The 13,907-nt window shown below is 43.0% G+C and overlaps 1 protein-coding gene across 3 annotated transcripts in view; it reads right to left on the bottom strand.

Moving 5' to 3' along the window:
- Positions 1–870: 870 nt before the first annotated feature.
- The window catches only part of UBASH3B (ubiquitin associated and SH3 domain containing B), a 208,398-nt gene continuing 195,361 nt past the window's right edge, over positions 871–13,907 (bottom strand). For 2 of the 3 annotated variants that reach the window (XM_033919229.1, XM_033919230.1), the window contains exons 12-14: positions 11,115–11,221; positions 6,324–6,433; positions 871–1,980 (exon numbers count right to left, since the gene is read on the bottom strand). In XM_033919229.1, the coding sequence (XP_033775120.1) occupies positions 1,843–1,980; positions 6,324–6,433; positions 11,115–11,221 (355 nt within the window). In that variant the 3' untranslated portion in view covers positions 871–1,842. Of the gene's footprint in view, positions 1,981–6,323; positions 6,434–11,114; positions 11,222–13,907 lie in introns of those variants that run through there. The other variant, XM_033919231.1, reaches the window with a different exon arrangement.

Below are 13,907 nucleotides of genomic sequence, written 5' to 3'. Positions count from 1 at the left end.
GCATAAAATTAGGACCCATACTAAAATAGCACAAATTAGTGGAAAAATAATACATCTTAGAAGTAGTCCATGTTGATAACGTCCCCTCTTAGTGTGAAGAGTTTCAGTCTCTGGTAACCAAAGCTGATATGATGATGTCATAATGCCTCATTCCACCAATGCTTAAGAGCCAACCTCAGCAGTGATGTTACAATGGACTTAATTGTCCTATGCTTAGCTCATTTTTATTACATAAAGCAGTGATCATACTTGCTAGAGCCATTTCTTTTTTCTTTAATTAAAGGGAGGACATTATCAACATGGGCTACTATTAAGATGTGTTATTTTACTAGTACAGTAGACTCTGCTAACCAGAACTCAAGCAACCAGCAAAAAAAAAAAAATCAAAGAAATACTGTAATATTTAAAAATGAAAATAAAATCAATTTCTGGTGGGAATTTAAGTGCAAACTTGGCACATCACACCTGAGTATGCCCACACTTTGCCTACCACATGTCCAGTAGTATGTCTGGAACAGTTTATGGTATGGCATAGCATGGGGTATAGTATTGGTTGGACCGATTTTTATAGTAACTCTCAAGTAACCAGAAACTACATTTATCCGGCATCTATCAGTCCTCATGGGTGCTGGTTAACTGAGAGTCTACTGTAACTAGGTCTCATTGTATAAAATGGGACCTGTACTAAAATAGCACAAGTTCGTGGTAAAGTAACATTTCTTAAGAGTAGCTCATGTTGATAACTATACACCTTAGTGCAGGGGTGTCAAAGTCCCTGCTCGAGGGCTGCAATCCAGTTGGGTTTTCAGGATTTCCCCAATGAATATGCATAAGATCTATTAGCATACAATGAAAGCAGTGCATGCAAATAGATCTTATGCATATTCATTGGGGAAATCCTGAAAACCCAACTGGATTGCAGCCCTCAAGGAGGGACTTTGACACCCCTGCCTTAGTGTATTGGGATAGCTATAGACCTGTACCAAAATGCTGTAGGGGAGCATGTCAGAACACTACAACTGGACTAAATTCTCTCCCCCCCCCACCCCAAAGGGACTAAGGCTACCTGGCAACTTCTGGGACATTGGAATGGGAATTGAAGTCTGGAGGAAGTAGATGGCACTCATTCATCCAGGTACGCAGAGAACTCCAAGACATTTTGAACATGGGTAATTAGAACTAGCAGTGTTTTAATTCAAATGTTTCTGAGGAAACCGGTCTCCCCACTTTGTCTTTGGGGTGTCTTTTATTCCTGAATAAATTACTTGAACTGAGAGGAACTATTAAGGCTCCTTCTCTGCTTACTTGATTGAGGGCTATCTGTTGTCCTTTGAACTTTGGCTTGCTGTAACATAAACTAGGGAAAATAGAGGCCAAGATGCCTTTTTTTAATACACTTCTGGGTTGTGCAGTCCTTTTTTTTGTTTGTTTTCTTTGTTACCTGGCATAAGAGTTTAGAAAGCATAGGACGGAAGTCTCTTACTATGGCATTAGGTTGACCACATAATAGCAGACATGCAAATAAAGAAGGCTTTGACTTCACAAGAATGGCCCCTTTGATTTTAAGCCTCGCATTTCATTGGGACAATCTCCACACTGTAAGCCCAAAGGAAGGTCTTGCATTTGGCCAGTATAAAAGCAAGAACATGTTCTAAGAACTACGTGTGAATGTGTCACGTCGTCTTGCACAGGAATTCCCAGCTTGCGTTTGCAGTTTGAGGACATTGGCTAGAATGTTTTTGCAATGGACACCTAAAACATTATTTTAACTGCCCTTGAACAAGAGGGATAAGAGACATTTTTTAAAAAGTTTTTTTCAAGGCAAAGAGTGGCTGCCAAAGATTACTCTTGGAGTAAAGTTTCTCTCCAGTTAAAGCCACCAGTTGGTCCATGTGTGAGGGGAAGGATTGGAGGGTCTGTTAGTTGCCAAAGTCCTGTTTCTCCCAGTTCTTCACAGGAACAGAAGCCCAAGTAGGGAATCTATTGAAAAAGAAAGATAAGAAAACTAATCAGGGTTAATCAATCCTAGAAGTTGTTGAAGGAGCTTTTTTTTTTTTTAAGGATGTCCAGCTCATAACATCCAAAAGAGATGTCCATCTCATGTGTATTTTCTAACATGAAATGCATCATGATTTTCTGTTTGAAAATGTGCGAGATGGCTGTCTGTGTGCTGAGGATGACAAGATTGAACAGACTTTTAACAAATGGGACCACCCACCATTTGAATGGCAAAAAAACCACAGACAAGGACGTCTGTCTGACAGCATTCTTAGAAGAATGGCAGTACAGATGTCCTTGTAGAGCAGTAGCCTAGGGGTTAGTGCAGTGAACCTTAAAGCAAGGGATTCAGGTTCAAATCCCACCTTGTCTTTTATTTTGTAATTGTGAGCCTTCCAGGAATAGATTAAAATCTACTGTACCTAAATATGCAGCACTTGCAGGTGACACATTTAGGTACAGTAGGTATTTTTCTATTTCTGGAGGGCTTACAATAAAAAAAAAGAGTTGAAGTGGAATTTGAGCCCAGGTCCCTTAGTTTAAAGTCCACTGTAAAAACCCCTAGACTACTCTTTAAACTTTCTTCCTGCTTTGCTAAGAATGCCCATAATATCAAAGAGCCTGGTATCCCCCCTTTCAGTTTCATGCCCACAACACGTCCTCTTGCTATATTTGGACATACTACAGTGTTGGATATCTCTTTGCTGCCTTATCACAAATTCTATAATTCACTCTGGAATACTAAGGGAGCAGGAGTCCTAGACCTCCGACTATTGAATACAATAGATAAGTTTAAAACGGAACTAAAAACATTTCTTTTTACAGATGCTTATCATAATAGATAATTGCTTCAGGTTCTGAGGCCAGGATTTTCAAAAACCCACGTTAAAAAGCGACGGTCTGCTGCCGCAGCCGTCTTGATACCGAATCTAAAAACCCGAGACATTCTTTAAAAAATCGCACATGCATATAAGATCGGCGGACAGCACAAGTGCAGAAAAACACTGTTAAAAAAAACGCACTCTCCTGCTGCACTATTGGGTGAATGGAAGGGAAAGGATGGGAGAAGCAACGTTGACTTTTTTCAATTGCGCATATAACATACTTTTCTCCCCAAAACTACCATAATTGAGGTAAATCTTGTAATTTGTTTTTAATGTAAAATTTAATCAAGACCCACAGCCAGAAACACAAGACAAAGGTATCAGACATGCCTGTCTCTCCCCAAAACTCAAAAGACGGCGTGATTTTACTACCCTCCACTAAAAACATATAGATACACATTTTTTTTTTCATTAGCCACAGTCAAAACACAAGTGCTGTTAGTGTAACGGCACCCCCCAGACCAGTCGCTGCTTTTAGTCGCCAAACGCCAACGCTGCTCTTCGAAAATGACTCGGCGATTTTTAAGAATCCACCGAGAGGGCTCATTTCAGTGTTAAAAAGCACATGCATGCCATTGTTGGAGACTGCTAGAAACCTCGCTAAGGCCAGAGATAATCTGTTTTGATAATCTACCGCTAGAATGCGTGCAGGCTAAACCATCGGAAAACAGTTTAGCGACGCCGTTAAAAGTTTTGAGAATCTTGCCCTGAGAGTATTCTGCAAGACATGGAAGGTTTTCCGAACTGTATTTTCCCTTTCCTATAATAATTGTATTTCACTTCTACCTTATATGTTTGATGTTATGTTTATGCTTATTTAAGATTTGATCTACCGCTCCTGCATTTTACTGACCTAAGTGGTTTACAATGTATCAAACTAAAATTAAATTTAGGTACTTGAGAAAAACTACCCTATCTGTCGCAAAGGCTTACAATCTAGCTAAAGTACCTGATTAAAATAAAAATATGTAATTCATTTCTAAGATCAAAAATCAAAGAAATAGAAAACAGAAATAATGAAAGAGGATAAAAAATTAAAAATAAAATAAAATAAAACAAATTTAAGAGATAGAAAAGTCTCTGAAGCGGCCTGATAGCAAACAGTCATATTTTAGTGCAGGTCTTAATTCAACTCCCGGCACAGCCCACGTCACAGATCCGCCACTGGCAGAGCTTGAGAGCATCAAAGAAATGAACATTTCTAAAACATATCCACTAAAACTATTATATGAATTAAATAAACCCAAATCAGTACAGTTATGTGAATTTATTTATTTATTTTGGATTATGATTTAGAATTAGATTGTAAGCCGCCCAGATGGTTATAACCTTGGAGCGGGATAGAAAGATTTTAATAAACTTGGAAAGGAAACTGCAGGTAACACTGTCGCCTACTAAGCAGGTCAGGTTTCAGAGAACAGTAGAAGTGCCTCCTAGTCAGCCAAGGCAGCCTGCTGTCCTTGTGATCATCCATCTGCTCAGAGTAGCAGGATATCTTTAATTAGGGTTACCAGATGTTTGCATTTCCCCGGACATGTCTGGGGTTATGGATGGCTTTTCACCACCCGGCACTTTGTCCGGGTTTTGAAAAGCCTCCTCAAATTGCATGGGGCAGGGAGAAAGTCTGACCAACGAGAGCAGGCAGCGGGGGCAGGGCGGGGCTGGGATTAGGGTGTTACAGGGCAGGGATAGGGGTCCGGATTTTCCGCTTGGGAAATCTGGCAACCCTAGCTTTAATGAATACGAATGGAATCCCATAGATTCTCATGCACGAAGCTTCAACTGGAGAAAAATCTCTCTCTGGCATAATATGCCAGAGAGAGATTTTCCTCCAGTTGAAGCTTCGTGCATGAGAATCTATGGGATTCCATTCGTATTCATTAAAGCTAGGGTTGCCAGATTTCCCAAGCAGAAAATCCGGAATGACACGGTGACAAAATTCATCACCGTCCCCGTGGGAAACCTCTTCATGTCATTCTTTAAGGAGAGACGGAAGAATCAGAGTATGAATGGCCACAACCACTGCCCCGCAAGCTTTGCTTTGAAGAATGCTAGTGTAGAAGGACTGAGGTTGAAACAGACACTACAGAATGACAGTCTCTGGTATGCAGAGCAGATATTGTGATGTCATAATGCCTCATTCCACCAGTGCCTAAGAATCAATCACATCAGTGATGTCACAATGGCTTCATTATCCTTGGCTCACATAAGAATCAGAGTATGAATGGCCACAACCACTGACCCGCAAGCTTTGCTTTGAAGAATGCTGGTGTAGAAGGATTGAGGTTGAAATAGACACTAGAAAATGACATGGGATTATTTCCCGCGGTGATCCGCGGGAACGGGAACGGTGATGAATTTTGTCACCGTGTCATTCTCTAATATTCATAAGGCGTATCCTGAAAACTCAAGCAGTTCGATGTCTAGGACTGGAAGTTGGCTACCATTCTACCCATAAAGAGTCTAGCTGAGTGGTATAAATATTCAATAAATAACAAAAAAAAAACAATACTCCACTCATATGAAGAGATCTCTTTTTTTTATCACACTTCACTCTTCTAGAATTACTGTTTAGTCATACTTCTAGCATGGTGTTCATGCAGGAAAAACTTAATTAAAAAAAAGCATAACACGTTAAAAAAAAAAAAACTGCACCAAGCAGGTTTTTGGCCAATGACTGCAGCGGTTCATAGACAAAACCGCCGAAGACAAAGGCGCGCGCCAACAACTGAGCACAAGCGGAAGCGCGCCCCGAAGAAAAAGATTGTTTTTAGGGGCTCCGACGGGGGTTTTTGTTGGGGAACCCCCCCAGTTTACTTAATACAGATTGTGGCGGCGTTGTGGAGGGTCTGGGGGGTTGTAACCGCCCTCATTATACTGGAAACTTAAATGTTTCCCTATTTTTTAGGGAAAAAGTGAAGTTTTCAGTAAAATGTGGGGGGTTACAACCCCCCAAACCCCCCACAATGCCCCCACAACACGGCGCAATCTGTATAAAGTAAAGTGGGGGGGGTTCCCCCCCCCCCGTCGAAGCCCTTTAAAACAGTCATATTCTTTGGCGCACGCCTCCGCGTTACGCTCAGTTGTCTGTGCGCGCCTTTGTCCCGGCGTGCTTTTGACCTGACACCGACTGCAGCACGGAGTATGTGTCCGAGAGACGCCTACGCTGGTAATAACGGTCAAAGAGACAAGAAGCGTAGTACTCCCTACCTCAGAGGCCTATTCCTGCATGAACACCATGCTAGAAGTATGACTAAATAGTAATTCTAGAAGAGTGAAGTGTGATAAAAAAAAAAAAATAGAGACCTGTTCATATGAGTGGAGCATTGCTTTTTTGTTTTATCATTCTTCCCAGCCAGAGGACTTTTGCTGCAATGGCTGGAGTAGGGAAGAAGAGGCAGATTTATAACCCAAGATCCATCTGTCGTGGAGGCTAATTACCTTTCTTACCACCTGCACAAAGTCCTTGGCGTTCTGTGGTAAGAGGCCCTGCAGCTGCCGAGTGCAAGCCTCAAGTGAAGACGCATGTGCTACTATTAACATGTTATTACCTGAAACACAGAACAAGTTCCCATCATTAGTGCATACCCAAACTAACCTGAACATTTCCCTATCTGCTACTTCCTCTCATTTTTATTAGGAATAAAGGTTCCCTTTTAGCAAGCCACTTGGGGGTGGGGGGAGTTATCGCCAGCTCCTGCAGTAAAAGCTCCGATGCTCAGGGATTTTATGATCGTCGGAGCTTTTACCGCAGTGGCCGGTGATAAACCCTGACACGGCTTGATAAAAGGGGGCCAAAATAAAGCCATGAAAACGTTCTCTTAATGCCTTTATTCTTTTAAGCGTTCCAGTATTATTTGGGACTGTACCCGCTTTTAGAAGGCGTGGCCTAGTGGTTAGAGCTACAGCCTCTGCACCCTCAGGTGTGGGTTGGAATCCCACGCTGCTCATTGCCCCGGGTATGTTAGACAGATTGTGAGCCCACTGGGACAGATAGGGGAAACGCTTGAGTACCTGATTGTAAACCACTTAGATAACCTTGATAGGCAGTATATAAATACCTTAAATAAATCAACATACCTAGGAACAGTACGATAAGGCAGTGGTGAAACTGAAAGGAATGCTGAGGTGCATGGGGAGAGGCATAACCAATAGGAAAATAGGAGATCGTACTTCTCTGAAAAGAACACAGACCAAGTCTCCTGCTTTTTCAGTAAGCACAGTAAAAAAAAATTTTTAAGTCACTTTACAGTCTACAGAGAATATATTGATTGTTATTCGTCAAGAACTTATCTTAAAGGGTGGTGAGGGCTATATAGTGGGTAAGAAATGTATTCTAAATCATTGGCTCCAGGACTTCCCACCCACCATTTGGTATTGGCGCAATAAATTCCATCTGCTAATGGTCTGGGAATCCCTGTCAGCTTGGTTTTCTTGTCATCGTAGTAAGCTTTTCTTGTCCGTTTGGGCGCCTTATTTGGATACTCTACCCCCTCTGATTAAAAGCCAAGTTCTCAACCGGTTGCGGAAGGCAGTGGTACCCGTGTTGCCAGTGGGTTAAGGGGGGCATGGGGTGGGGGGGGAGGCTTCTCCTGTTGGGTGAAGCTTGGCCGAGTCTGGGTATAAGAACCCAATCCGGACTCTACCGGTCTCTGCCCGTTCGGGCGGTTTGTTGTTTGGAGATTTTTTTTTTAATATATACTGAAAATGCTATATCACCTGCTGTTTGTTTGGACTTTCTCGTTTAATAAACTGTTTTTGGGGAAAAAAAAAAGTGTTAAGTGAAAATTCAGGGAGACATTTTCAACATTTTATATAATTCCCTGGTATGCTTGTCTGTGCTTTTGTATCTAGCATGAGTGTGCTTTCCTGTCTGAATATTGTAGTTCTTTTCTCCTCTAAGTTGTTATTAGATTGTACACTGCCTTGCTCTGTTTTATGTTTACAGTGGTATAGTAAATCCAATAGAAATATATAAACATGGGTCCATGTTTTGCATAATGCTGCTTCACAGAAAAGTCTCCTTTGCAGCTCATTAGCACACGGCTGTACTGTATATTCTGGAAACAGAAAAAGGTCGAATTTATGGTAGAAATGGGCTTAACACATGGGAAAGTCCTGCATAAGGACACGCTAAGCCAGGGATGGGCAAACTTTTTGACTCAGCCACAATGGGTTCTTAAATTTGCCAGAAGGGCCGGGGGACCGGGTATGTGTGTGTCTGATGCGCCCTGCATTTCTGCAAGAGCAGTGTTTCACGCCTGCCGAATAACGATGATGGTAAGAGAAATGCCCCCTCCCCCAAAGGACAGACTGTTGTCTCTGGTTTCAGCTTTCATCTTCTTTTCACTCCCTTCCAGCGTCTGCCCTCACCCCTGTCCAGCAGTACCCCTTCTTCCTTCCCTCCTCCTCCTATCCAACAGTAACTCTCTTCTCTTTCCCTCCTCCCCTCCCAGCAGCATCTCTCCTTCTCCCTCCCTCCAGGTTCAGTAACAGCTCTCCCTTTATTTTCCTTAGTCCAGCAGCTTCCCAGCCTCCAAGAGTAGCTTCCTCCCCTCCCCTTCACTTCCCTCCCAGCAGCTCTCAGTATTTGCCTGCAGCAGTGCTAGTAGCATCAGCACAGTGATTCACTTAGGCAGCCATGGGCCCTTTGAGTAGCACCCGCCTCTGAAGAAAGAGGAAATTGCATCATCAGAGGTGAGCGGCCACTCAGCAAGAGCCCCAAGGCTGCCTAAGTGAATCACTGCGTTGACGCTGTTGGCACTGCTGCATGCAAGTACTGAGAGCTGCTGGGAGGGGAGGAAACCACTGTCGGAGGCTGGGAAGCAAAACATTGGAGCTCATCGAGCCCCCCTGATCTCGCTGGCCATGCGTGGACCGGCAGGAAATTTCTGTGCACTGATCTTGCCAGCCCTGCACAGACTGGCAGGAAATTTTCAGCGGGCTGGATTAAAACACTAAACGGGCTGGATATGGCCCGCGGGCCGTAGTTTGCCCATGTCTGCGCTAAACTCATTTCTTAGCACAGCTTAGTAAAAGTGCTTATAAAACACTTAGGCAGAATTTTGGCAGTTACACATGTATTTCATTTGATTTTACTGCTCAAACCGAAGTGCTAGAGTGGTTTACAATACTAAAAACATCACACAACACAATAAAATTATCACTGTAATAATAAAAAAACTATCACAATTATACAGTTCCTTGATAATAAACCCTTTCATTACAATATTGTTATCAACCACCCATTATCAGTAAATCTCCATCACCATGGCATTCAGTTTGTAACTTTGCAACAATCCGATTCAGTTTACATCGTAAAACTCTCTGTAAAAAGCCAAGTTTTCAATAATTTCCCAAAACTCAAGTAACTTTGCATACATTGTATTTCAATCGACAATCTGTTCCATAAACTACTAGAACATAACATAAGAATTTATTTATAAACCACAATTACCTTAAAGTTCAATGCATGATGCCATTATTCTAAACTACGGGTTCTCCACCCAGTCCTCAGGACACACCTAACAAGTCAGGCTTTTAGGATACCCGCAATGAATATACATGAGATAATTTTGCATAAAATAGAGGTGGAACCAAAAAAACACTGTGGAGAGATGATGTTCCTGATATGGACTTTACAGCTCTCCCTCAGTATTCGCAGTTTCCTTATTTGCGAATTTGATTATTCGCGATTTTTTCTTCTTCTATTTTTCTTCTTTTTGCAGGCTGCCTGAACCTCCCCGGACTTTACCTGGTGGTCTAGCAGTGACGTGAGGCACAAACGATCTTCCTATGCTCCTGCCCCGTGCAGAGCCGTCATCAAAATGGCTGCCATGTGTTCCCTGTGTAGGAAGATCGCTCCTGCCCCGCGCCACCACTAGACCACCAGGTAAGGTCTGTGGATGCAGGAGGGAGGCAGGGATGGGTCAGAACTGGCCCACAAACTGATTCGCGATTTATCCCTATTTGCGGGCCGGCTCTGCACCTAACCCCCGCAAATACGGAGGGAGAGTTGTTTTAAAAAAATCAACACATAAAAACCTTCCTCAGGGGTCCCTGCTTGTCCTGGGGTGGAAGATACATGGAAAAATGAAACATTTAAAAAAATAATAATAATAACTTTATTCTTCTATACCGCCATAATCGTGCGACTTCAGGGCGGTTCACAACTGAAGAGAGCTGGACAATCAGCGAGTTACAATATGCAGATAGTCAGAGAAATTACAGTATACAGAATCTTAAAATTGCAGCAAATTACAATATACAGTTTAGAATTTCAGAAGGGCCCTTTTAGAAAAAGTGGTGAATTACATAATACAATTTAAGAATTTTGGGGGGGTCATATTAGGAAAAATGAAATGGAAATTAGTGTTACTAATGCGCAGAAGCTCCGCGTGAGACGTGCTTCGAAAGCCAGATTAATCAAAAGAATAGAGGTGGGGCATGCATATGTATTGTGGATATCCCAAACCTGACTGGCTAGGTATGTCCTGAGGACTGGATTGAGAACTCCTGTCCTAAACACATATGTGTGTAAGGGGCATGTAAATTTTAGCACCTCTTGTATAGACTTGTATAGAATTTTAGCACCTCTTGAATAGAATTGCCCCCTCCCCTCCAGTGGCACTGCATGTGTAATTTTACACAAAAATCTCTTTTTTTATGCATAAACCCTTGTTTTATGCACCAAAATGCCTTTGAAAACTGCCCTCTTAAGAGCTTACTAGAGATAGAGTTGCCAGATTTCATCATTAAAAAAAGAGGACATGTGGCTCCGTCCTGTTCTACCCCAGTCATGCTCCATTCTGCCCCCAGCCATGCCCCGTTTCACCCCCAGCCCTGCCCCCACACACACCTCATCTCTTCTTCCCCAAAGTCCAGACCGTGTATGGAGGGTCTGCGAGCATGCGTAGATGCAACACGATGATGTCACATGCATCCGTGCACGTTATGTGACATCATCGCATCGCATCTGTGCATGCTGAGAGACCCTCCAGACGTGGCCCCTAGCCGGTGGCCTTCCAAAACCCAGACAAACAGCTGGGTTTTGGAAATCCATCCGAACACCTGGACAGTCCTCTAAAAAGAGGGCATATCCGGGTTTCCCCTAAACTAGAGAGAAAGTTAATTAGGGTTGTGCTTTACGCAGTATAAAAGAACCATTTTTCTCATTTGCAGTGTTGTAACAAGAGCTGAGAAAGACTGAATTGTGCTCTGCTAAATACCGACCTTTGCTTTTACATTCACTTAGAATTTCTTTTGTCACTTGGAAACTTCTGCTGATGTATGTGTCATAGGACTCTGAAACCACTAATTTGCTGACTGGGATATGAGGTCTATGAAAGGGAGGAAAGGAAGCACTACAGTTAATAGTTGTTATGGCAAATCAAAGTGCTCATTTAAAAAAAAAAAAAAAAAAGCTCTCAATTAGGAAAATCTTGCAGGCCACATTGGAGCGTTGGAAAGATGCTAGAAACAGTGGGTTCTGATGGATCCAAAGCTCCTCTTCCTGTCCAGGGAGGGAGCATGATTTGGCTTCCAAATTGACCTTTTCCTGCCCCACTCTAGATTGAATTTGCACCTTGGCTCTGGGATTGGAGCTGTAAAGCCAGTGGTGTAGCCATGGATCGGGCCTGGCCCACCCAGTTTGGACTCAGGCTTGCTCACTCAACAGCCACAGGCCACTGGCAGCGGTTCCTACACGCTGCCGGCGACTAATCTGAAAGCCTTCCCTCTGCCATGTTTGCATTTTGCCGACAGCGTGTAGGAACCACTGCTGGTGACCTGAAGAGAACAGAAATATTGCATGGGCTGGGGAGTTGGGAAAGAAGGGAAAAAGAGATGCGGCATAGGCTTGGGGGTGGTGGGGGGGGAAGGAAAGAGAGAGGCTGCACAGGCTGGGGTTGGTAAAGGAAGGAAAGAGAGAAAGCTGCCTACTCACCTTGGGCTGAAGCCCACCCAAAATTGGCTGTCTGGCTACTCCACTGTGTAAAACTACAAATTTCATCAAAATCTGGACCTTACTGGATCGTGAAGGGGGCAATATCACAGCTCACATATTGACAAACAAAACAGTGTTGACTACTGAGGAAGATACACAAAGGCCACAGAAGTTCCAAGGAGTGATTTGTTAAAATTTGAAAGTGCAAGAGGAAATGAGAATATACTCAATAATTATTCCAGGCTTGAACCATCAAATAATCTGAATGCTAGTTTAAATTCAATACAGGCCTAACGGGGAAGCCAATGTAACTTAAGAAATGATGGCGTTGCCAGAGTTTGTGGTAAGAGCGGACAGCGTATCTGGTTTTAAGAAAGGTTTGGACAATTTCCTGGAGAAAAAGTCCATAGTCTGTTGTTGAGAAAGACATGGCGGAAGCCACTGCTTGCCATGGATCGGTAGCATAGAATGTTGCTACTCTTTGGGTTTTGGCCAGGTACTAGAGATCTGGATTGGCCACCATGAGAACAGGCTACTGGGCTTGATGGACCATTGGTCTGACCCAGTAAGGCTATTCTCATGTTTTTATGGCTTCATCAAATTTCTTGAGAAGAAAGATCATTTTGGCTGCAGCATTTTGAAGCATATGAAGTTTAGGAAGCATTTGGGAAGAAAATGAAAATTTATTCCGTTTCAATACAAACTGTATAGAAGAGATCGAGGAGGGCAGAAAGGTGGAGGTATTGCTCTATATGTTAAGGAGGGAATAGATTCTGTTGAAATGGTTACAACAGAAATGAAAGAGAAGCTTGAGTCACTCTGGATCAAAATTCCTGGTCAATATGGTGCAGATACGAAAATTGGCCTTTACTATCGTCCCCCAGGACAGGCGGAGGAAACTGACTCAGAAATGATGGAGGAAATCAAACAAGAATGCAAGACGGGCAATGTAATTATATTGGGAGACTTCAATTTCCCAGGGATAGACTGGAAACTAGCAACCTCCAACTGCGGCAAGGAGGCCAAGTTCCTGGAGGTGCTAGGGGATTGCTTCCTGGAACAAAAGGTAAAAGAGCCGACAAGAGGCAACGCCACCTTGGACTTGGTCCTAAATGGCCTCACGGGACCGATAACAGAAGTGGAAGTCGTGGTTCCACTGGGAACGAGTGATCACAATGTAATCAACTTTAAACTTGACATCGGGAAAGGGAAACATGCCAAAACCTTAACCACCACCTTAAACTTTAAAAAGGGTAAATACGATCGCATGAGGGCCATGGTAGAAAAACGACTAGAGAAGATGGTGGACAAACTTGAAACGGTAGATCAGGCATGGTCCCTACTGAAAAATACTATTACAGAAGCACAAGATCTCTACATTCCGAGGATTTCCAAAGATCGGAGAACAAAGAGCAAAAGAGAACCGGCATGGCTTACCATACAGGTGAAGGAAGCCATAAAAGAAAAGAAGGACTCTTTCAAAAAATGGAAATGCATAAAGACAACCGAAGCCTGGAACAAACATAAAGATGATCAGAAGAAATGTCACAAGGCGGTGAGGGATGCCAAACAGGATTATGAGGAAAAAATAGCCCAGGAGGCCAAAAACTTCAAGCCCTTCTTTAGATACGTGAAAGGGAAAAAACCTGCAAAAGAGGCAGTGGGACCCCTGGACGACCAGGGAAGAAAAGGGTACATCAAGGAAGATAAACAAATCGCAGACAAACTAAATTCCTTCTTTGCGTCTGTCTTTACGAAGGAAGACACCTCAACAATACCTGAAGCAGAGAAAGTGTTTCCAGGAGAAATAGAGAACAGCCTCACCACAGTTGAAGTGGACTTAGACCAGATATACTATCAGATCGACAAACTTAAAAGTGACAAATCCCCTGGACCGGATGGAATTCACCCGAGAGTCTTAAAGGAATTGAAGGTTGAAATCGGAGAGTTATTGCACAAACTTGCAAACCTGACAATCAGAACTGGACAGATACCGGATGACTGGAGGATAGCGAACGTCACGCCAATTTTCAAAAAAGGATTGAGAGGGGAACCGGGCAACTATAGGCCTGTGAGTCTTA

The sequence above is a fragment of the Geotrypetes seraphini genome, chromosome 13 (genome assembly GCF_902459505.1).
Source record: "Geotrypetes seraphini chromosome 13, aGeoSer1.1, whole genome shotgun sequence".
NCBI classification, from domain to species: domain Eukaryota; kingdom Metazoa; phylum Chordata; class Amphibia; order Gymnophiona; family Dermophiidae; genus Geotrypetes; species Geotrypetes seraphini.
This window is presented reverse-complemented; position numbering and strand designations above follow the sequence as displayed.